This window comes from Delphinapterus leucas, chromosome 1 (assembly GCF_059928025.1).
Source record: "Delphinapterus leucas isolate spDelLeu-1000000601 "Yukka" chromosome 1, BTC_Dleu_Yukka2, whole genome shotgun sequence".
NCBI classification, from domain to species: Eukaryota; Metazoa; Chordata; class Mammalia; order Artiodactyla; family Monodontidae; genus Delphinapterus; species Delphinapterus leucas.
The window spans coordinates 164,953,849-164,974,731 of NC_143129.1; the positions used below are offsets into that span (position 1 = coordinate 164,953,849).

The 20,883-nt window shown below is 53.3% G+C and overlaps 4 protein-coding genes across 10 annotated transcripts in view; 3 read left to right on the plus strand and 1 right to left on the minus strand.

Annotated features, from left to right (window-relative positions):
• The window catches only part of BSDC1 (BSD domain containing 1), a 24,360-nt gene extending 17,534 nt beyond the window's left edge, over nucleotides 1-6,826 (plus strand). For 3 of the 5 annotated variants that reach the window (XM_022575095.3, XM_089896973.1, XM_089896969.1), the window contains one exon: nucleotides 1,716-2,859. In XM_022575095.3, the coding sequence (XP_022430803.1) occupies nucleotides 1,716-1,990 (275 nt within the window). In that variant the 3' untranslated portion in view covers nucleotides 1,991-2,859. The other 2 variants (XM_022575096.3, XM_022575097.3) reach the window with 2 other exon arrangements.
• On the minus strand, nucleotides 4,258-16,212 carry TSSK3 (testis specific serine kinase 3). Its single transcript, XM_022575101.3, has 2 exons — nucleotides 6,442-16,212; nucleotides 4,258-5,671 (listed from the first exon to the last, which is right to left on the minus strand). The coding sequence occupies exons 1-2, from the start codon at nucleotides 6,584-6,586 to the stop codon at nucleotides 5,010-5,012; spliced, it is 807 nt and encodes a 268-aa protein (XP_022430809.1). The 5' UTR covers nucleotides 6,587-16,212; the 3' UTR covers nucleotides 4,258-5,009.
• FAM229A (family with sequence similarity 229 member A) lies at nucleotides 7,038-7,953 on the plus strand. Its single transcript, XM_022575099.3, has 3 exons — nucleotides 7,038-7,282; nucleotides 7,363-7,502; nucleotides 7,695-7,953. Exons 1-3 carry the CDS (start codon nucleotides 7,145-7,147, stop codon nucleotides 7,795-7,797), a joined length of 381 nt encoding a protein of 126 aa, XP_022430807.1. The 5' UTR covers nucleotides 7,038-7,144; the 3' UTR covers nucleotides 7,798-7,953.
• LOC149750798 (uncharacterized) lies at nucleotides 14,383-19,274 on the plus strand. Of its 3 annotated transcripts, none has more exons than XM_089897004.1 (5): nucleotides 14,383-14,533; nucleotides 15,648-15,741; nucleotides 15,975-16,229; nucleotides 16,514-16,598; nucleotides 17,446-19,050. In XM_089897004.1, exons 2-4 carry the CDS (start codon nucleotides 15,692-15,694, stop codon nucleotides 16,590-16,592), a joined length of 384 nt encoding a protein of 127 aa, XP_089753130.1. In that variant the 5' UTR covers nucleotides 14,383-14,533; nucleotides 15,648-15,691; the 3' UTR covers nucleotides 16,593-16,598; nucleotides 17,446-19,050. The 3 variants fall into 3 exon arrangements, with proteins under 3 accessions (XP_089753130.1, XP_089753123.1, XP_089753120.1); XM_089896997.1 differs by lacking the exon at nucleotides 17,446-19,050 and adding an exon at nucleotides 19,057-19,274 and having other exon boundaries at nucleotides 14,384-14,533; nucleotides 15,651-15,741; XM_089896994.1 differs by having other exon boundaries at nucleotides 14,385-14,533; nucleotides 15,651-15,741.
• Nucleotides 19,275-20,883: the final 1,609 nt, after the last annotated feature.

A 20,883-nucleotide genomic window follows, 5' to 3' on the forward strand; every position in this document is an offset into this window, starting at 1 on the left:
CAATAGATAAAAGAGTTAGGGTTCCACCCAGGTTTGCTTGGCTCCAGAGACCCTGCTGTTACCACACCACTTATGGCTAGCTGGGTGACTAGAGAACAGTGCAAGAACCCGAATAAGGAACGCGGAGGCCAGGCTTGGGGAGGTCTCAGAGCCTGGGTGCCTGGTGAGGAACAAGCTGGACAGGAAGAAACAAGGTGTTTACAGGTGGTGCCATTGGGGGATCAGAGCTTACTCTTTTTTTTTTTTTTAGACCTTACTCTTTTTAAAGGTGCTTTTTAAAAAAATGATTACAAAGTAATATGTGTTCATTTAAAAAAATATATTACCCCATGACCTCATCACCTAGTGATAATTATTGTTAGTATTCTTGTGGGTGTTTTGCTCATTCTCTCTGTATGTGTGCATGCATCTGTGAGCGTATTTTTTTAATGGAATCATACTGCATATACTCTTTTTTTACAGGAACTATTTTTATAGTTTTCTTCTTACTAATAACTTTCACATGTACATTTTTTTTATATTGCCTGTAAGAAAGCATACCCAAATATGAATGTTTGGAGCAGTAGTTGTCAAACCTTAGCAGGCATCAGAATTACCTAGAACAGGGAGGAGTAAATGTTTTCTGTACAGAGCCAGGTCACAAATATTTTAGGCTTTTGGGGACATACAGTTTCTGTCCCAGCTCTGTCGTTTCAGCATGAAAGCAGTCATAGACAATATGTCAACAAGTGGCCATGGCTGTGTTCCAAAATTTTATTTCCAAAAGCAGACAGTAGGCTGGATTTGGTCCACAGGCCATAGTTTGCCAACCCCTGCTTTAGAGAAAGAGTCCATGAATATTTACTGAGTACAAACTATTTGTTCTAGTCACTTGGAATACATAAGAAAACAGAAGATCCCCGTCCTCGGGAGCTCACATTCCAGCTCCTCTACTATTAGACAGTAAGCATAGTGAATCTGATTATGTAATACACTAGAAAGTGGTAAATAGAATAGAAAAAAGAACAACCAGAGCAGAGTGAGGGGTCAGGGTGCAACTGAAAATAGGACAGTCTGGGTAGGCCACGTTTAGATGGTGAGATTTGAGTAAAGGTGTGAAGGAAGCAAGTGAGTTGGCCTGTGGGTATCTGAGGAAGAGTTCCAGGTACATGGAACAGTCCTTGCAAAGGCCCTAGGTGGGAATGTGCCTGGTGTGTTTCAGGAGTAGCAGGATCAGTGTAGGTAGAAGGGAGTGATTGAGGAGGAAGAGGTTCATTATTTCTTCTGGAAGATTTCCATGGTCCCTAGGGAGCTTCTGGACCACAGTACTTCTCCACTATTCAGTAACTTGCTTTTTCTCACTTAATAGTTTAAGACTATTTTGCCATGTATATAAATGTTCTATAGCCTAACCTTTAAAAGCCACATAATGTTTCATCATATGACTATACCATTTATTTTTGTAATTCCCTATCAGTGAACTTTCAGGTAGTTTTTTAAGTTTTCATCACTGTAACAGCACTACAGTGAACATCCTTTTGGTTAAATTTTTTTACTGAATCCAGGATTTTTCCTTAAAATAGATTCCTAAAAGTGGGATCACTGAGCCAGAGAAAGCAGAATGTAAAGACCTTTGGTGTGTATTTGTCAGGCCTTTCTAAAGAGTTCCATCACCCCCAGCTACAACCTCTTCACATACCCCTTCCTGTCCCTCACACTATGGATCATGGTTCCAGGCTCAAGCACAGACATCAGTGAGGACTGGGAGAAGGACTTTGACTTGGACATGACTGAAGAAGAAGTGCAGATGGCACTTTCCAAAGTGGATACTTCCGGTGAGGTGAGTCGGCCTGGTTGGCCACAGGGAGGCAAGCACAATGATTCCGGGTCTGAGGACTCTCCCTGCCAAGCCCGACTGTCCCTGCAAGGTGGATCCCACTCCTATCTGAGGTGGCAGGCTGCGGGAAGGAAGCTAGGGCCTCCCACTCAGGCCCTGAACAGTAGTCATTAGCAGGGTCCGCTTCCCCTCAATTCCAGGGGGATGGATGGGGGAGTTCTTGACCTTAGCTCCTATCAGAATCACCTGAGGAACTACTAAAAAATACAGATGCCAGGGCTTCCCTGGTGGCGCAGTGGTTGAGAGTCCGCCTGCCGATGCAGGGGACACGGGTTCATGCCCCGGTCCGGGAAGATCCCACATGCCGCAGAGCGGCTGGGCCCGTGAGCCATGGCCACTGAGCCTGCGCGTCTGGAGCCCGTGCTCCGCAACGGGAGAGGCCACAACAGCGAGAGGCCCGCGTACCGCAAAAAAAAACCCAAAAAACCCGACATACAATATATCTGAACAGAATTATTTATATCGGGATCTGCTGATATGAAGAGAGAGGCCAAGAGAGAGTTGCCTGGGGAGACTTCAGCTGGGGATTAGGGTGCTGGAGCCCCTAGTGAAAGCCCTGCGAGCACCTGTAGTCCAGTGCCACGCTTGCTTCTGATCACAGCACCACTGTAAAGTTCCCTGCCTCTCAGGGCCATATTCTTACCTGCTCCGCAGAAGACAAGTTCTCCTTCAGGGATTGACTGACGGGCTTCTTGTAGTCAGGGCGTCCCCTTGTGGTGTCCAGTGTTGGTTGGTAGAAGCATTTCCTTTGAGTCTGGAACCATCAGAACAGCAGGCCCACCGCTTGGGTAGAAGGCAGCTCTGCTCCCCAGACATTCCTTGAAGCAAGTGGTTCGCTCTGAGAGGAGGCCGGGTATGGCCCGGGGGAGTTGGGGCTGGGGCTGCAGGGAGGGCTGTCCCGAATTGGAGGCAGCCGGGGAGCTTGGGTCTCAGCTTGACTCAGAGGAGTAATACGTGTTTGTGCTCTCCATTATCCCCTCCCTTTGCAGCTGGAAGATGTAGAGTGGGAGGACTGGGAATGAGGGGAGCCAGAGCAAGCTGCTCCCCTACCCACAGCACTTCCCACCTCCCTCGCTCGTCTCCGCCCGGCCCTGGAAGACACTGACTAAGAATGTCCCCTACATGGCCTCTGTCAGCCAGAGCTCTAGGCAGATTCTGGGTTGTTCCTTGTTGGCCCTTTGGGCCTCTGCTCACATCTGGGAAGGGGCTTGCTAAATCCAAACCAGGAACTCTGACTTGTGCCAATCATAGGATGACCCGAGGGGGAGGAAACCTACCCCCCTCACCAGAAGAGCCTACATTTCTCTGCTGAACATCCACTGTTCCTGGGGATTCTTGCTGGGAAGTCCCAATGGATAGCCCTAGCCCATCTGCCTGTGTAGGCAGAGGCCAAGCTACCAGTCTCTTGGAGGACGCCGAGAAAACACACTCTGTCACCCATAAGCAGGCAAAGAAGGCCATGCCACCTGCCCTTGGCTAGACAGGGATGGTGAACATTTTGGTTCCTATCCCAGCGGGTAAGAGGCATTCATTTCTGGGAAATTTGCCTCTCTTAGGAATCTCCCCCTCCCAGGCATCTTCCATTCCTGGAAAGGTTCCTTGTGGTTCAGAATCTAGAGACCAAACCCCCTCCTTTTACCCAGTCCAGGCTGGTATGTCCCCAACGCCTTTCCCAAGGCTTCTTCATGTCAGATGCACCCGAGTCCTTAGCCCAGCTGTGCCACCTGCAAGAGTGCTCTTGCTCTTCTTCCCCTCCCCAAGAAGGGAGGGGGCCACTTCAGGCCCTTCTGTGTGTTGCCTGGCAGGATACCTTGTCCAACCAGCTACCCACCTCGACTCCCCTGTAGCGTAGGACACAAGCCAGCTACCAGCGGTACAGAGCAGTGATCAAAGCTGAGTACTTACAACTCTGGTAAGCCCAACTTCTCCGCCTCATCCCTTCTGCATCTTGAAGGGATATGCTGGGGGTGAGCTTCTTGAGACTGTCATCAGGTTTCTGCAAAAGCTCTTCTTCCTGAAGGCAGATCCAATCCTTGTGGCTCTCACCCCCCACTCTGGTAAAAGCTGCACCTCTCTTGGGGGGATGAGGGGCTGCAGGAATCCCTGGAGACCCTGGTGCTTCACGATGCTGCTCTGGTGATTCTTGTATATAATCTGGTGTGTTCACCAATGACTTAAAGTGATTGTGGTCAGGGGCGCCAAGAGAGTGGTGGTCACTTCCACTTCAAACCTTCAATGAGGGGGTGGGATGGAGAGAATGCTGAATCTTTTTTTGATGGGATGGGGTTTTTCTCTTTGTAATTATTTCTTTAGTTTAATTAACCTTTTGGTTGTTTGTGCAATATTATATATTTTAAATTATAATGTATCTCCCCAGAGTATTTTGTAGCCGGGAAAAGAAAAAAGGAAAAAAAAAAAAAGACTCTAATAGCTGTTAGTTTTGTAATTAAAAAAGAAAGAAAAAAGAACTTTGTCCTGAACCTTTTCCAGACTTGCCGTTAACAGCTATTAAAGAGATTCAACAGAAGCTGGAAGGTGTCTGGGGCTCTGTTCTTGTACCCTACGGCAGCTGCCCCAGAGCCAGGGCAGAAAACACACTATGTGCAGGGTGGCTTCCTGCTTGGAGCCTGGGGGTTAGGATGGGAGGTAGCCTGGGTTCTGAGGAAGTCCCTTGTCCTCATCCCAGGCTCACCTTGGCCTTTGGGATGAGAAAGGGACAGGGCCCCCAACAGGCCTCTCACCAAGACAAGGAGTCAAGAGGCCGTTACTGCATTCCCAACGCTTCTGCTTTTATTTGGAAAGGAAGTTGCAACAACAGTGGTTCCAGTTGCTCTTGGTCATTTTTCTCCTCTCCTCCCCCTGTATGTGTATGATTCTGGGGTCTGTTTTTAATTAACTTTAGTTAAACACCTGTATGAAAATCACTTGTCAGCTGTAATAAAAGGGAAGTCTGAATGAGGCCCTCTGGTTCCATGAAGATCTTTAAAGGGAAAGAGAAGTAAGGCTGGAGAGGGTGTAGGTAAGTTTTAGGATAAGTAAACAAAGTGTAAAATATATATCACCATTTTAGAAGTGGGTTTTTGGGTTTGCTTTCTCCCCCTACTTTACTGGGGAGGACTTGCCATTGCTTTTATCAAGTGCTTGCTAGCCATGGATGCCAACTAACTTCTTCGATTGAAGGCCGGAGGATCATGTCTGGTTCCAGGAGCCGCTTGAGCAAGTCCTGGCATTCAGCCGAAATGCCCAGATGAGTGGGGAAGGACACCCTCTTCTGCTGCTGCCACAGCATCTTGGGGATGTCTGTGTCATCAAAAGGTAGGCTGGCACAGAGCATGACGTACAGGACCACGCCCATGCTCCAGACGTCACCCTTCTTGCTATCGTGGGGAATACCCTGAAGTACCTCTGGGGCGGCATAGGCTGTGCTGCCGCAGAAGGTCTGGCTCAGCTCCCGGCATGATTTGGGCAACACCTTGGCGAAGCCAAAGTCTGTCAGCTTCAGGTTGAAGCCCTGCAACAAAGCGTTCTCGCACTTGAGGTCCCGGTGAGCCACACCACAGCCATGGCAGTAGCGGATGGCCTCGACCATCTGACGGAAGAGGGCCTTGGCCCGGCTCTCGGGCAGTGGCCCCCCATTCAGCACACAGTCAAAGACGTCCCCTCCTTCAGCCAGCTCCATCACCAGGTAGATTTTCCCGTCTGCAGACTCCAGCATCTCATACACTCGGATGATGTTCTTGTGGTCCAGGGTACGGACAATCTGGAGCTCCCGAGGCAGGAATCTCTGGATAAACTCTACGGAAACAAGCGAAAAGAGATGGAGCATCAAGTCCAGAAGGGCCTAACTCCTCCCTCCTGTCTGCTGCCTTCCAACTTCTGTCTGCCTATCTCCCCACCATGTCTGGGTCTTGTGCCTTGGTTCCCTTTCATAGTCTTTAATGTCTGTCTGCTTGGACACTGCAAAGAATGTTCACCTCTATTGTTTTTGTAGTTAATATATTACTGAAAGGAACTGCTCCCTGTCAGCCTCAGGGACTGTTGTGAGCAGCCTGTGAGACCACGGATATCAAAGTGCTTTTAGGCTTTTAGACTATCAGGGACTTTTAGACAAGGCTATTGAATCTCAGTTACGAGGCCTGATTTGCCCACAGCGTGATGAGCCCGCTCCTCTCACGTCTGCCTCCTGACCCACAGTTCTTTCCATGAGCCCTGTCTTTTCCCCATCTCTGCCTTCGTTGGCTCCAGCTCCTGCCCTCTGCTAGCCGTGGCCATGGCCTTGCCAGTCTCTGTTCCCCTCCTGGAATAGGAAAGGCCTTGTGGTCTCCGGCTCTGCTTCTGAGGATCCTTCACCTCCTGCCACTTTAATCTTGGATTTTAGAGGGTGTGGTTTTCCTGGACTCCCAGCATCCCTCTGTTCCCCACTGACCTACCCCAGAGCCACAGTTTGTCTTGCTTTCCTTGGTTCCAGACTAAAGGGGAGGAGGGAATGATCCTTCTGACTGGAGGAAGCACGCACCCACCCACCTCAGCCAGCCCTCGCTTCCTCCAAAGGGGCCCCAGCTCACCTTCTGGCCCTCCCATCTTGTCTATAATTTTAATCGCCACTTTTCTTTGGTGTTTTTTGGAAACTGCTTCTTTGACTTTTGAGTAGGTCCCTTCCCCAATGGTCTTGCCCAGCTGGTACCCATTGGAGAGCAGAAAGCCCTCCATGCTGTCTAGAACCTCCTTCCTTCCTATCACCCTCTCAGCTCATGCTGCCTCTGCGAGGCAGCTCTACTCCACCATCGCCCTTGGCCTGCTCCTTTTCATCCGCAGCCGCCCCCAGCGCTAGAACATTCCCCGTCTGGACCCACAAGCCGCGGGTGGTGGAGAGGGAGGGGGTCAGACATTTTAAAACTCTGGCCCAATTGTGATGTAGGTGTTGTGTGACCCTTGGCCAAAATTGGCAATGCCCCCTGCCTGCCCTCACCACCACCACCAAACCCAGAACGGGTTAAGTCACCGCTGCGCTCAGCCCCCGCGCCCGGTAGTGAGTCGCAGCCCCGCCTGTGGGGGGCGCTCCGGACGTCTGCGCGCTGCCCGGGATGCCAGGCTCCTTTCCGTGGACACAGCCCCCTGCTCCCCCAACGGGCAGCTGGGGGTCTGCGCGACCCATGGCAAGAGCCCTCCAAGTACCGGCTCGCGCCGCGCTAAGTGCCGGCGCGGCGTGGGGTTCCCCGGCGGGAGGAACGGGTTCTATAAGGTCAGCGCGCCAAGGCCCGGGTCACAATGCAGCCCTCCCCCTCGACGCCCGGGCCCCGGGCGCGCCGCAGACACCTGCCCGGCTCCGCCTGGACCGGAGCGTCCTCTCGCGGCCAGGGCTCGGGCAGCTACTTCCTGCCTGGGACCGGTCTCGGCCTCCGGCAGGTAAGCGACGGCCCACGGGGCGGGCGCGGGGAGGAGGCGCCCGGCGGCCCGCGAGCTGCCTGACCGCCACTCCCGCGCAGAGCGCCTCGGACATGAGTGCCCAGGAGCCCCCGCAGGGTCGGAGATTCCCCATTGAGGCCGGAGACTCTCCGGGCCTTGCCTTCCCCCGCGAGACCCAGGACAGCCCGGAGCGGGTAGCTACGGAGCACAACCCGGTCAGGTGAGGCCAGCGCTCCTCCCCGCCGCCCCACCCCGGCCCACTTTCCGTCCCCCGACCGCCCCAACCCCGCCCCACGTAAGATCCCACATCCACGCCCGAACCTCAGGGACCCCAAGTGCACTCCCCGATGCGTCCCGTACAGGATGAGCCTGCCCCGCCTCAGCGCCCCCTGTCGCGCCCCACTTTCCCCAGGCCGCTTCGACGCTGCCCCGGCTGGCACTGCCTGACGCTGCTGCACGTGCCCATCGACGTCTACCTGGCCTTGGGCGGGAGCCCCCGGGTCCGCGCCACCTGAGTGCGCCTGCGCACGACGGCTCCGCGGGAGCCGGGCGTGTACGAGGCCCGCCGCAGGCCACCACGCTGAGATCGCGCGCGCCGAGCAGGAGACAATGATGCACATTTTAAAATAAAGGAACGATGCACATTTTAATAAAGCACAGCATAAACTGTTCTTTCCACTCCGGCCAGTGTATGTTTATCACGTCGGATCGGGCCCGCCCGCTGCTCCGCCTCATCCAAAGGCATCTTCCCTTCTGCTGCCTCCTCACTTGGACCCAGCCCCAGGGGCCTGCCCTTCCGACTCTGCTTTCTTCTCCCTGGACACCAAGCCCTTCCCCCATTTCTTGCTGGTCATGATCCCTTTCAGGGCCGCCTTTCTGCTCAGGCTCTGCCCTCATCCGTCTCCCCAACACTCTCCTTGGTTCTCCAGTAAAATTAGCATTACTGTGCTGGACTCTGGGGGCCCAGAGAAGCTTGGGACTGGAGGGGGTGGACAGAGAACTTAATGAGAATGGCCACCCACACCAGGCCCATTTAATTCTCCCAAGATGGAGTTTGGTTTTGCTACCTGCTGTTTTGTGACCCTGGGAACCCCTGGCTTTGTTGAAGGGGCTAGGGGCTGCCCCGTCCATCTTGAGCTTTGGTTTCTCCTAGGACTGGTGGGGCCAGAAGACTGGGGAAGAAGTCGTTTGAAAAACTTCGATTTCTTATTCCTTTTTACAGGTGAGGGAACTGAGCCTTAAGCAATGTGCCTGGGGTCCCCCAGATGACAGGTGATGCTAGTGCACTCCTCAGCGTCCTCAGACTTGAGGCCCCAAAATCCATGCAGAGGAGGGGCCCGTGACAGGAAGGCTGCCTGCAAGCTGAATGAGTATTTCCCACTTTCCAATTTTGCTTTAATGAACCTGTATTATTTTAATATTGGAAAAGATGTATGTAACCCAAAGGTCAGGTTCAGTCTCCTGTCCCCTGAGATTTAAGTACAATTGACTCAACACCCCTCCTCTAATCCACATGGAGTAGAAGTCTAAGCCTCCCAGAGCACGTCAGATCCCATGGTCACCAGAAAGGGCCACCCTTTTCGACTTCCACGACTTCCCTCCCAGGCAGTCCCAGATGTAGGAGGCTTATTGAAAGAACAGAGGATGTTTGTCAAAAAGGATCTACTTGGACTTTAGACATCCTTTAACATTCTGGCTCTTAAAAGCCCCTCCATGCCTTTCCTTCCCCTTCACCAGAATAATCCCTGGCTTCAGGCCATAGTGCTGGCTTCTCTCTCCCTCCCTCCTCTCCCCCTTCACCCTTACCTACTGGAGACCACCCCCAACCTCCGCCCTGCCACCGGGACTCTCTGTTCTTCTATTAAGTGAAGTAATCCAGCTGTTTCAATCCCCACCAAACTCCATGCAGGTCCTACTCCGTTTAACAACCCATTCTGCTGCTCTGCAGAAAAAGGGCCTCCCTGCCAGTAAACAGTACTCACCCTCCTTAGGAGGCCCTTGTAATTTTAGAGAGAAAAAACCGGCCTCTGTATGGATAAGGTCTCTCCATTGCAAGCAACTGATGTTAGCTGAAGCAAAAAAGGAATTGATTGTTTCAAGTGGCTGGGAAGGATATGTTAGTGATTAAAGGAAGAACTATAGGAACCAGGGCATCCATTGGGCTGGAATCCAGGATTCAACCCCACCAGGACTGTTGCTTTGTTCCTCTCATCCCTGATTATCTCCTCTGGGCAGGGAACATGGCAACATGGCTGCATCAGCTTAAAAAAAAAAAAAAAAATCCCAGGAAGGGGGAATTCCCTTGCGGGCCAGTGGTTAGGGCTCTGTGCTCCCAATGCAGGGGGCCCAGGTCAGGGAAATAGACCCCGCATGCATGCCACAACTAAGAGTCCACATGCCACAACTAAGAAGACCACATGCCGCAACTAAACAGTCCACATGCTGCAACTAAAAGATCCCGCATGCCACAACTAAAGATCCCGCATGCTGCAACTAAGATCCGGCACAGCCTAAATAAAAAAAAAAATTTTAAATCCCAGGAAGGGAGACCTGCTTTCTCCCAGTCTCAGTATACCTATCCCTGGGAAGGCCAGTGATTGGCCCTTTTAAATCACATGCACATTCCTTGGGCCAATTACCACTGTCAGGGAGATGGGAGACTACAATTGACCAGGCTGAACCACAGGTAAGCCTACACTTGAGATGCAAGCACAGCCAGGTGATTGACAGCATCACCAGAAAATAATCGGTAATGATGGAGAAAAAACATTCCAGGAGCAGAGACAGCTTATATAAAGATCAAGTACCCCTGGGAGGAAAAGAAGCCCGAAAAAAAGGGATAGAGAGCGGCAGGGGCCAGTGTAACAACTCAATTTGAAGGCAATGAGGAGCCTTAGAAAGTGTGACCAGGAGTTCTGTGTGACTGGGTTCTCCTTCAGGCTTCGTCCCTGTTTCATTCAATACAAGTCTACCAGCCAGGCCTGTGCAGAACACTGGGGATTCAACGATGAACTTGACAAACATGGGCCTTGACCCTCATGGAACTCACATGGCCTAGCAATGACCTGCTGGGAGGCAAATCCCTTCCATCTGGGCCCATTTCCTCACTAGTTTAAAAAAAAAAAAAAAGGCACCAGTGATCTCTATGGACCTTGCCAGCCCGCAAATGCTGAATCCTTCCCATTCTTCCTTTCTCTCTTATCTCCCTCACTTCCTTTCTCCAATCTTCTCGACACTCCTTTCCTTTAAAGAAAGATTTACTGGGACTTCCTTGGTGGCACAGTGGTTAAGAATCTGCCTGCCAATGCAGGGGACACGGGTTCAATCCCTGATGTGGGAAGGTCCCACATGCCACGGAGCAACTAAGCCTGTGTGCCACAACTACTGAGCCCACATGCCATAACTACTGAAGCCCGTGCACTCTAGGGCCTGCGTGCCGCAAATACTGAAGCCCGCGTACCTAGAGCCCGTGCTCCGCAACAAGAGAAGCCACTGCAATGAGAAGCCTGCTCCCCACAACTAGAGAAAGCCAGCACGTAGCAACGAAGATCCAATGCAGCCAAAATTTTTTTTAATTTTTTAAAATAAAATAAAATTTAAAAAGATTTACTAGTGGCCTAGTGGTTAGGATTCCGAGCTTTCACAGCTGTGGCACGGGTTCAGTCCCTGGTCAGGGAACTTAGATCCTGCATGCTGTGTGGCGTGGCCAAAAAAGGAAAAAGAAAAACAAACAAACGAAAAAGATTTACCGCTATGTTTGTTTAGTGAGGGATGCAAAGAATACAGACAAACACCTTGCCAGTGGGCCAGACCCTGGGGCTACATAGCTCTAGAATGGCCATGAGCAAGGAGAAAGGGCATTCCAGGTGGAACACTGTGGACAAAGGCCTTGAGGCAGGAAAGTGGAAGACAATTTCAAGGAACTCAGTTCAATCAACTTTCACCAACACCTACCTGGGCCACACGAGGTGCAGAGAACCCAGGCCTTTATCTGACATATCCCTTGCCCTTGCAGAGCTCAGAATTCAAGGGATCCAGGGATGAGTTAACAGAAGAGAAGCTGAATCAGGGAGGCCTTGTGTTTGAACTTTGTTCTGTAGGTGACAGGGAGAATGACAGGCTCCAACCTGGGTCACTTCACTCTATTTTTCTTCTCCTTTTCCATCATGTTCTCTGTTGCTTCTTCCTTTTTTCCCCCTGGAAAAGTCACTGGCCTAAACTCTAGTCCTAGATTTGAGTCCTGATTGCCATTTACTAGCTGTGCAAACTTGGGCTACAAGCCTCTCTGAGTCTCTATTTCCAAATCTGTAAAATGGGGCTAATGAAACCTGGTGGAAGCTTTCAGTAAAGTCATGCACATAGAGCACCAGGCAGGAATGTCGTGCACCTCCAGCACTGAGCAAGAGAGGCTGCTGCTGCTCCTACCTTTGGCTTCAAGGGGCAGCAGAGAGCCAGCCAGCCATGTCCCCAGGGGCTGGGTGATGCCCAGCCTTGGAGAGGGTTGGGGAATCTCTCTCGCCTCCCTCTGCCAAGTTCCTCACAGTCCTGCTCAGGTGCTGAGGAACTTGGTGGGGAGTGGGGCTGGGGGGGGGGGGGTCGTTTCCAGGGGAATCCCCAGGTGGGAAAGGCAGAACTGCCTCCCTCACCCTAGAGGGTAAAGCTTTCCCCAGACCCCCAGGCAGGACCCCCACATCCCAGCCTCATTCTCAGCTTGAGGAATGAGGATGGGCCCAGGGAAAGGAGGATACTTGAATCACTGCCTTCCCTGACTTCTCTCTCAGACACCTTATTAGACAGCCCCTCCCTAAGGGACCCTCTTTTAGAAGGAGGGGGCGAAGTACAGATGGACCCCCCCAGGTTACCATGGAAATGGCAGGGAAAGGGTTGCTATATCTCCATGGCAACAATTGACGTCAGCGCTACCCTTTCCCATCGCTTGATATGAGAAGGGGGCAGCCACCCCAACCACAAGCAAATCCCCCACAAAGCCTCCTTCCTTTACCGAGCCAATCAACCAAGGGGTCGACAGGCTTAATATAGCACAGGAGTTAAAAGCACAGACTCTGATGTCAGTCAAACCTTGGTTCAAATCCTCTTTCTGCATCGTTTTAGCTGTTTGAATTTGAGCAAGTCCCTTAACCCTGGAAGTCTAGTACGTACAACAGGGATAGTAAGCTACATGCCTCCGAGGGTTAATGTGAGGACTGCAGGGGATTATGCAGGTAATAGGCAGTGGGCCAGCTCGTGGGAAGTGCACACTGATGCTAGCGACTCTCTAGAGTCCTGGGGACTTGTCAGGGCATTGTGGCTTCTCAGATATAGACTCGAAGCCCCTAAAAGGCCCCCAGAACCCCTAAGGACTGGGCCCTGAGTTTGAGCATTCAGAACTGGGGGGGTCTCAGGGTGAAGCCAGAGACAGTGGAGCTTCCAGACCCTGAGGAAACCCCAATGCCACTTTCCCTGCAACCCCATCACATCTGGACCCTGACCCAACTTCCCCTTCCTCCCCCCGCCGGCCTCCTCCTAGGCCTCCTTAGCAGGCATCTAACACTCGGGACTCCATCTGCTCCTCTAGGAAAAAGCAGGGATGAGGGCCGTGGGAAGACATCAGGCAACCTAACACCAGGTAGATCAGTGGGTTGGACCCCACAGGAATATGGGTGTCCCAGCTCCCACTGGCCTCTCCCCACCTGCCCTTGGGGTAAGGATACTGGAATCATTCCCACTCCCTCTCTCTTCTCCAATTCCCAGTCCTGGTGCCCACAGTCTATTCTGCTCCAATTCCACTGCACTGCCCTGAACCAGACCCCCATCGCTACTCATCTTGATTACTCCAGCAGCCCCCTAATTGGTCTTGTGCTTCCTTCCCTTCTTGATTCCTCTAGCCCAGAATTATTCTATAAAGACCACAACCCAGCCATGTAATTCTCCTATTTAAATCTCATCAATGGCTTCTTTACATCACTTGTCCAGCCACGTGGACACCCCTGAGTTCTTCACAAAACCTTCTTCCCACCTTTCAGCACATTGTTCCTTCTGCCTGGAATAGCCTCCTCCCATCCCCCTTACCTCTCAGATCTAATGACTGCTTGATCGGTCTACAGAGAGGCTGAGCACTGTGAGGAGAAGGAATAGCAGAGCCAACTGTGGGATCTGGGATGGCTTCCCTAAGGAAGCGACACTGGAAATGAGATGAGAAGCAGTTACCCAGACAAGGACATGGCGGTGAGAAATATCCCTGGCCCTGGGACTGGTCTGTGCCAGGAGTGAACGTGGTGGTGAAGACACAGTGAAGAGGGACACATTCATGTTTTGGAAAGACAATCCTGGCTGCTCTGTGAGAACAGACCACAAAAGAGATTGAGAGTAGCAGCAGGGAGATCATTCAGGAGGCTGCTGCAGCCTCCCAGGTGAACGGCGATGGGGCCTTGGACCAAGTGGTAGCAGTGGAGATGGAGAGAAGCAATTGGATTTTAGACGTATCCTGGAGAGGACAGGATTTCGTAACTGCTTGAATATGAAAAGGGAGGGACAGGGAAGAGTCTAGAACCAAGCCCAGATTTCCAGTTCAGGCAACCGAGAAAATGGCCAAGCTGGGGAACATGGGAGGAAGGGCCGGTGTGGGGCATGTTTGCTGTGAGGTGAAACATCCAGGCGGATGGGGCCAGGAGATAGGTGTTGGGCAGGGAAGAGAGGCTTGGGCTGAAAGAGAGAAGTGAGTCTCTGACACAGGTGGACACCAAAGGCATGGGAACCCATGAGATCCCCTGGGACAGACTGTAGAAGGCCCAAGAACACCCATGATTAGGCAGTGAGTGAAGGATGAGAAATTTGCCATGTGGCGGCAACCACATGGTTGCAAATAAATAGCAAAGAAATCAAGAGTCCACAGTGTCCAGAAAAACAAGGGCACAAAAGTGTTTCAAATAGGAGGGAGTGTTTGTGTCAAAGTCAGCCACTGCTAAGGGGTCAAATCAGATAAAGACTCACGAGTTAGCAACAGGGAAGTCAGTGGTGACCTTGACGAGCTGCCCCTGTGGAATGGTGGGGGAGGAAGCCAGACCGCAGGGGTTGGGTGAGGAAGTGGAACCGTGTGTACACAACTCTTTCAAGAATGTTGGCTGTGAAGGGGAGCTGGAGAAGGACCTGGGGTCGAAGGAGGGCTTTCTTCTTTTTCAAACATAGGAAAGACTAGAGCCTGTTCGTTTGCTGCTGGGAAGGAGCCATCAGGGAGGGAGAACTTGGAGACAGGTAAAGGAGGAAGGAATGAGAGGAGGGAAATTCCCCAAGGAGGGAAAAGAGGAGGTGGAATCCCCAAATATAGCCACACAATTGGGAGGGGGGCAAGTCAGGGCCATACAGGGCTCTGGGGCTCAGAACAGCTGCCCACTCTCCCCAGCAGCCAGTGTGAGTCACTGGGGGGAAATAGCCCAAACAGGCAGTGTGGGAAAGGGAGCGGGGCCAGCATGCTCCTCAGGATCCCCAGAGGGTGGGGCAGCAGGGCCCAGCCTGGGCTCTGAGCCCGGAACCCCATGCTCTGAGCAGGACAAGGGCACAGAGAGGTTGTCTCACCCTTTGTAAGGATGGGCAGAGTAGTAGGAAGCCTGGGTCCTACTACTGGGTTTGCTCTGCCCCTCTCTGAACCTGTTTTCCTTTCTGCAAAGAATGTAGGCTTTTAATTCTTGTTTTTTTGGTGGGAGGGTGGGGGGGTGGGGCTGGGGGAGGTGTCAGGGACCCTTTCTAGATTCCTTCCAGAAATATATGTGTGTTTGAACTTTGCAAACAGTATCGGGCCTCCTGAAGCTCCCAAAAACTCAGTCCTGGCTTCCAGATAAGAACTCCTGAACTAGAGGTGGCTGAGAAGCCTTCTGCCTCTGATACCTAAGAGTGCCCCAGAGCAAGGGAAAGGCTCCTGTAAGGGCCATGGGGGCAGAGTTGGGAGGCTCTTAAGCCCGGGAGCGGTGAGGCCTTCTGAGGTGTGGTTTCTTCCTGAACACACCATCAGGGGTGTGTAAGCAGAAGCTGGAAGCCCCTGGGTGAAATAAGGAAGGGTTTATCCAAAGGGCAGCTGACCTTCCTATCCTGGGCCCCCTCTTGCTGCCTCTGCCTGTCCTTGCCTTTCTGTCCCTGATCCTGGGGGAGGAGGGTCTCAGGGGATCCTCCAGCACTGGTGACCAACCCCCTCCCACTGAAGCAGCTGAAGACAGACCACTGACTAGACCCCGCCAGAGGGGCTGGCGCTGCCCCACCCCGCTCTGCCAGCTGACGCCTCCTGCTAAAAACAGCGGGGCCCTGATGCCTCCTGCTAAAAACAGCGGGGCCCGGGGGGACTATGGGCTTTCAGGCCTCCCCCTCCACGTCCCAGCAGGTATTAAAGAGGCCGAAGCCGGGCCAGGAGGACTAGACACTATGCTATTCACCGAGACTGCCCACTTCGCGGTGAATTTTCTTCTGTCCCGGTGAGGGGGCCCGGAGGAGGGTGTCGGCGCGATGAGGGGCCCCGGTCTGGCAGCTGGGGGGGAGGAGTCCAGATCCTTGGGAAGGCCCGAGGGGGGCCTCCAATCCCCTCCCCGCCCCTCCACATGGGCCAGGAGTGACCCCGACCCTCGCGCCGCCGCGTCTGACACGAGGCGGCCGCCCACTCCCAGCCTGTCGTGCCTCCTGGGGTGACCGCTGCCCGTCTACCCCGCAGGCGCCCCCGGGTCACGCCCCCGCACCGCCTTGACCAGGAGTTGTGTTTCTGGGGCTGCCGGGGCCCGGCCATGCCGGCGCCCGCCGCCCACCGCAGCCTGGGCGACTACTGGCCGAGCCCGCAGCGCCGCCGCCCGCCGGGCGCCGCCTGGCGCTGGCCGGCGCGCAACCTACTGCTGCTGCCGGGTACCACCGGGCAGGCGGACTTACCCTCGGCGCGTTGGCCCAGCTGCTACGGCGCGCGCCCGCGCCTCATGTGAGCGCGCGGGGGCGGGGCGGAAGCCCTGGGAGGGAGGGGCGGTGCCTACGGCAGGGGAGGGGTCTGTGGGAAGGGGCGGATCCCCAGACGCGAGGGTCGGACAGGGGTTGGACAGGCTGGGCTTGACTGTACCTAGGAGCGGGAGGAGTGGGAGGAACTGGGGGGGAAGGGCGGGGCCTGAAGCGGCTGACCAAGGAAGGGACTAGGCGAAGCGGGCGTAGACTCAGAGGGGGCGGGGAGCCTTGCCGCCGTCCTGTAGGCCCAGTTTTCCCTCCTTCCAGGTGGAAGCACCGGTGGCAGAATATTAACTACCAATATCTGGGCAAGAGGAAGAGACATGTAGTTCCCCTGCGCCCGTGAGAGCCGGTGAGGGGCGGGGCCAGAAGAGGGCGCGACCTCGGAGGGGCGGGTCTAGAGGCGGGGCCTGACGGAGGTTGGGGTGGGGAAAGGGTGATACCCGGGCACGAGGTTAGTCCGCCCTGCCTTACAGGCTCGAGGACCCAGAGGGGTCGAGCCGCAGTGAGAGAGGCCCCGCGGGCCGGGCGTGGGTTTCTTCGGGGTTATTCAGCCCTGCCCTTCTCAAACCACCACAAACATTTTTTGGAAAATTGACATTCGACTATATTAAAATTTCTGTTCATCAAAAGACAACTAAAGGAGTAAAATAGAGTTCCAAAGAGGGCTCTTCAAACATAATGCCAAAAAAAAAAAAAAACATAATGCCAACTTGGTGCCCCACGCAGGGAGTGTGGGAACCAGAATAGGTCATGCCCTTGGGTACCAACTGGGTCGGTCCCAGGACAGGAGTCACCCCAGCCCCAGGCCTGATGACCAAACTGAATGACCTAAGGGAAGCGGCCTGCTTGAAGGACACTGTCCTGTGTGTGTCTGTGTGTGCTTGATATTTTGGGGCATCTCTGAATGTTTGCATCGCCTCTGAGCATGTGAGCATGGCTCTTTTTCTCTGTGTGTCTGTCTATCCCTGGTCTCTGTGTCCATTTATTTCTTCAACAAATATTTATCAAGGGCCTATTTTAGAGGGTTGTGCCAGGTTTATACTCTGAGTCATTGAGTTCACATTGGTGAAAAGAACAGTTGAAGTCCCTGTCCTCATGGCACTTACATTCTGGTTGGGAAGACAACAATAAAAAAGTCAGAGATATGGGGACTTCCCTGGTGGTCCAGTAGGTAAAACTCCGTGCTCCCAATGCAGGGGGCCGAGGTTCGATCCCTGGTCGGGGAACTAGATCCCACATGCATACCGCAGCTAAGAAGTCTGCATGCCGCAACTAAGAATCACGCATGCCGCAACTGGAAGATCCCGCATGCCACAATGAAGATCCTGCGTGCCACAACTAAGACCCGGCGAAGCCAAAATAAATAAATAAATATTTTTTAATAAAAGAAGAAAAAGAGATAAACAGTGTGCTCTGTTTGAGAAGATCGAGGTGGGCCAGGTGCTACATTATATGGAGTGGGCAAGGACTGTGTCTTGTTCACAGATCTAGAACAGTTCCTGACTCATAACTGGGGCTCACTAAAGATTGCATGAATGAATCGGTTGGCCGAGTGGTCCTGTCTGAGGAGGTAACTCTTAATCAAGGCTTGAAGGATGAGAGATCAGCCACTCCAGACCTGGGAAGAGTGTTCTGGGTGGAGGGAATAGCATGCATATGTCTCTTGGGTGGCCCTTTGCCCCTGGCTGTCTGTCCTGGAATACCCCTTTGGCTATGTCTCTGTTCCTGTCTGTTGTCTCTGTGATCTTGGGAGCCATGGGGCAGGTTTAAACAGGACCCCTCCAGGCTCTCTGGAAGTGAGGTCACTGCTGAGCTCATTCACTCCACTGGCCCACTCTGGCCTAACCAGCCTAATCTGGACATTCCCCTGGAAGCAATCCCTCCCCTCAGCAGCCTCTGTCCCACGATCTCTGGCTCCTTCCCAGGATGGCATCCTGCAGTCTGGAAGGAAGTCCTTCGTCCTGCGTAACCACAGTCCCTGCTGGGGCAACCGCAGCCCTTTCCTCTCATTCTGCCTCATGGGCCAAGAGGAGGAGATGGGCTGGCCCTACGGCAGCAGATCCTGCCGGGACAGAGAGCCCAGTAAAGGCCTGACAGAGTGGAGGTGACAACCCCTCTGCAGCCCCAGCGAGATGAACCTCAGAGGGAAAGAGACCATCACTCATCTTAGGAGCCTCTGCCACATCCATTATTTCATTTAATCCTTCAATATCCCTGGTTTTTTTTTTTTTTTTTTTTTTGCAGTGCATGGGCCTCTCACTGTTGTGGCCTCTCCCACTGCGGAGCACAGGCTCCGGACGCTCAGGCTCAGCAGCCGTGGCTCACGGGCCCAGCTGCTCCGCGGCATGTGGGGTCTTCCCGGACCGAGGCACGAACCCGCGTCCCCTGCATCAGCAGGTGGACTCTCAACCACTGCGCCACCAGGGAAGCCCAATATCCCATTTTATAGATGGAAACTCAGGCAGGTCCAGTGAGGAAAACATGGCAGAACTGGGACCAGAACCCAGGTCTCTTGATAGAATAGTTATAATCCTAACAACTCATATTTATTCCACATTTACTTTCAGCCAGTTATTATGCTAACACTTCGCAGGCCTCATCTCAACCCTATGAGGTGGGTACCATTGTTATTCCCATTATTCTCAGATAAGAAGACTGATCAGGGCTCAGAGCCATTAAATGACTTGCCCGAGGACACCCAGCGAGTTCACAGCAGAGCTGCACGACAGCCCAGACAGTCTAGGGTGCTCAGCTACACAAACTGTGCCCCAGGTCCCAGAGGAGTGTCACAGATGTCTGTTTTCCAGGGATTTGGGAAGACAGGCTTCAGGTTCATCTCCTCATGGTCCCGAGGCTAACTTGTGCCAAGCCAGGATGAGCAGGAAGATGGCCTGGAACACTGCACAGTCCTGTGTCCCCTCTCAGTGGATGAAGATTGTCCACCTTTGCCCTCTCCCCTGGTATCTCCATGTTTCTGCCCTTCACTGCCCGAATAAAGCAGCTTTCACTGCTCTCTGGCTCTCCCTACTTTGGGGGATGATGATCTCTGTTCTCCCCATCCACACACACTGAGTTAGACTGAACCCACAGGGCTGGGAGGGCCTCTGTAGCCACCCCTGAATGTCCCACTGCACCCGTGACCACCCCCCCATGGGGTAGACTGAGTGAACCCGACTTGTTCCTCCTCCCCAGACTCTCACAGGCCATAGAAGGAGAGAGGCAGAGACATACGCCAGCTCAGTAAAGTGCCACAGAGGGTGACATTAGTTTGTTTGGGGCACAGTGACTCCTCTGGAAGATCAGGAAAGCCTTTTGGAGGGGTACCTTGAGCTGAATCTTGACAGATGGGCAGGCCCTGGGTAGACCTACAAAGGGAGTAGCAAGGCAAGCAGAACTGGCAGCATGGAGAAAGGCTTGGTGATTTGCAGCCTGAAATGGTATCATCAAAGCGGTCATCCCGCTGAGAGAACCGTGAGACTGGCAGCCAGGAGGGCTCTGCCTAAGATGAAGCTAGCTGGGCCTGGAGCTTCAAAGACCTTGAAGGCCAGGCCAAGGGGGTGGACATTCTCCAAGAGGAAGTAGGGAGCCATGGACAGGTTTAAAGGAAGGGAGGGACATGGTCCCATTGTGGCATCTCTAAGCCTAGAGCCCTCCCGGGGTCTCAGAGTCCACTCTGGTGGGCAACAAGTGGTCTCTGGCCCTCAACTAGGTCCAAGGCCCTGAGCACCTGTCCCTGTGTTCCCCTTTACTCACTCTCGCAGGTCCTCCCTGGGATTGAGGCTGGGAGTGGATCCCGCTCATGCCTCCCTGCAGGGGTTCGGCAGAGGGTGCTGATGGTTAAAGGAAGGAGTCTTCGGGTGTCCACCCTGACTCATGCACTCTGTGGTCAACAGCAGCCCCCTCCCCACTTATGACCCCTCCCCTGCCCTTTTGGGAGGGGTCTCAGTCAGATAAACAGGTGACTGCAGGGCAGCTGCCCCCACTCTCCACACCCAGCAGACCCCTAGAGCCGTCTCCCTTCCTCCTCTAGCCCCTCTCCCTCCACATGGAACCTCACCCCCATCTCTGGTGCTCTCCGCTCCCTGAATGTCTCTGCACTTCATCTCCTCTGCCCTCTGCCCTTGCCTAGTTCAGGCCGCCTTTGCCATTGTCTGGACCAGTCTGATCAACTCCTCCCTGGTTTATCTCGCCTCCAACTCTGTCCTTTCTAATCTGTGTCCTGAGCCTGTTTTTCTGTGTCTTGTAGGTCCATGTGGGACATGTGGGGTGATCTCCAAGGGCAGCCAGAGTTCTGGAGAGACCTGGGCTGGAGATAAAGATTTCATAACAGTCAGCATATAGATTCTTTCAAAAATACACATAGAAAAGGATAGAGGAGAGGGAATTCCCCGATGTTCCAGTGGTTAAGACTCCGCACTCCCAATGCAGGGGGCACAGGTTTGACCCCTGGTCAGGGAACAAAGATCCCACATGGCACGGCCAAAAAAAAAAAGGATAGAGGAGAGAGTGACAGAGACAGACAGACAGACACACACACACACACACACAGGGGGATCTTCTCTTTTTCTCTCCAACACACATTTCATTCCAGACTCATAGATCCTAATGACATTCCAAAGGCACCTCAACTCAAG

Bases quoted from the DNA above. Each gene is read 5' to 3' on its own strand.
- TSSK3 (XM_022575101.3), bottom strand. From the start codon at position 6,586: ATGGAGGGCTTTCTGCTCTCCAATGGGTACCAGCTGGGCAAGACCATT. The intron at 5,672-6,441 runs GTGAGCTGGGGC...TTGTTTCCGTAG, and splicing joins CAAGATGGGAGGGCCAGAAG to AGTTTATCCAGAGATTCCTG.
- FAM229A (XM_022575099.3), top strand. From the start codon at position 7,145: ATGCAGCCCTCCCCCTCGACGCCCGGGCCCCGGGCGCGCCGCAGACAC. The intron at 7,283-7,362 runs GTAAGCGACGGC...ACTCCCGCGCAG, and splicing joins CCGGTCTCGGCCTCCGGCAG to AGCGCCTCGGACATGAGTGC. The intron at 7,503-7,694 runs GTGAGGCCAGCG...CACTTTCCCCAG, and splicing joins ACGGAGCACAACCCGGTCAG to GCCGCTTCGACGCTGCCCCG.
- LOC149750798 (XM_089897004.1), top strand. From the start codon at position 15,692: ATGCTATTCACCGAGACTGCCCACTTCGCGGTGAATTTTCTTCTGTCC. The intron at 15,742-15,974 runs GTGAGGGGGCCC...TCTACCCCGCAG, and splicing joins GTGAATTTTCTTCTGTCCCG to GCGCCCCCGGGTCACGCCCC. The intron at 16,230-16,513 runs GTGAGCGCGCGG...CCCTCCTTCCAG, and splicing joins GGCGCGCGCCCGCGCCTCAT to GTGGAAGCACCGGTGGCAGA.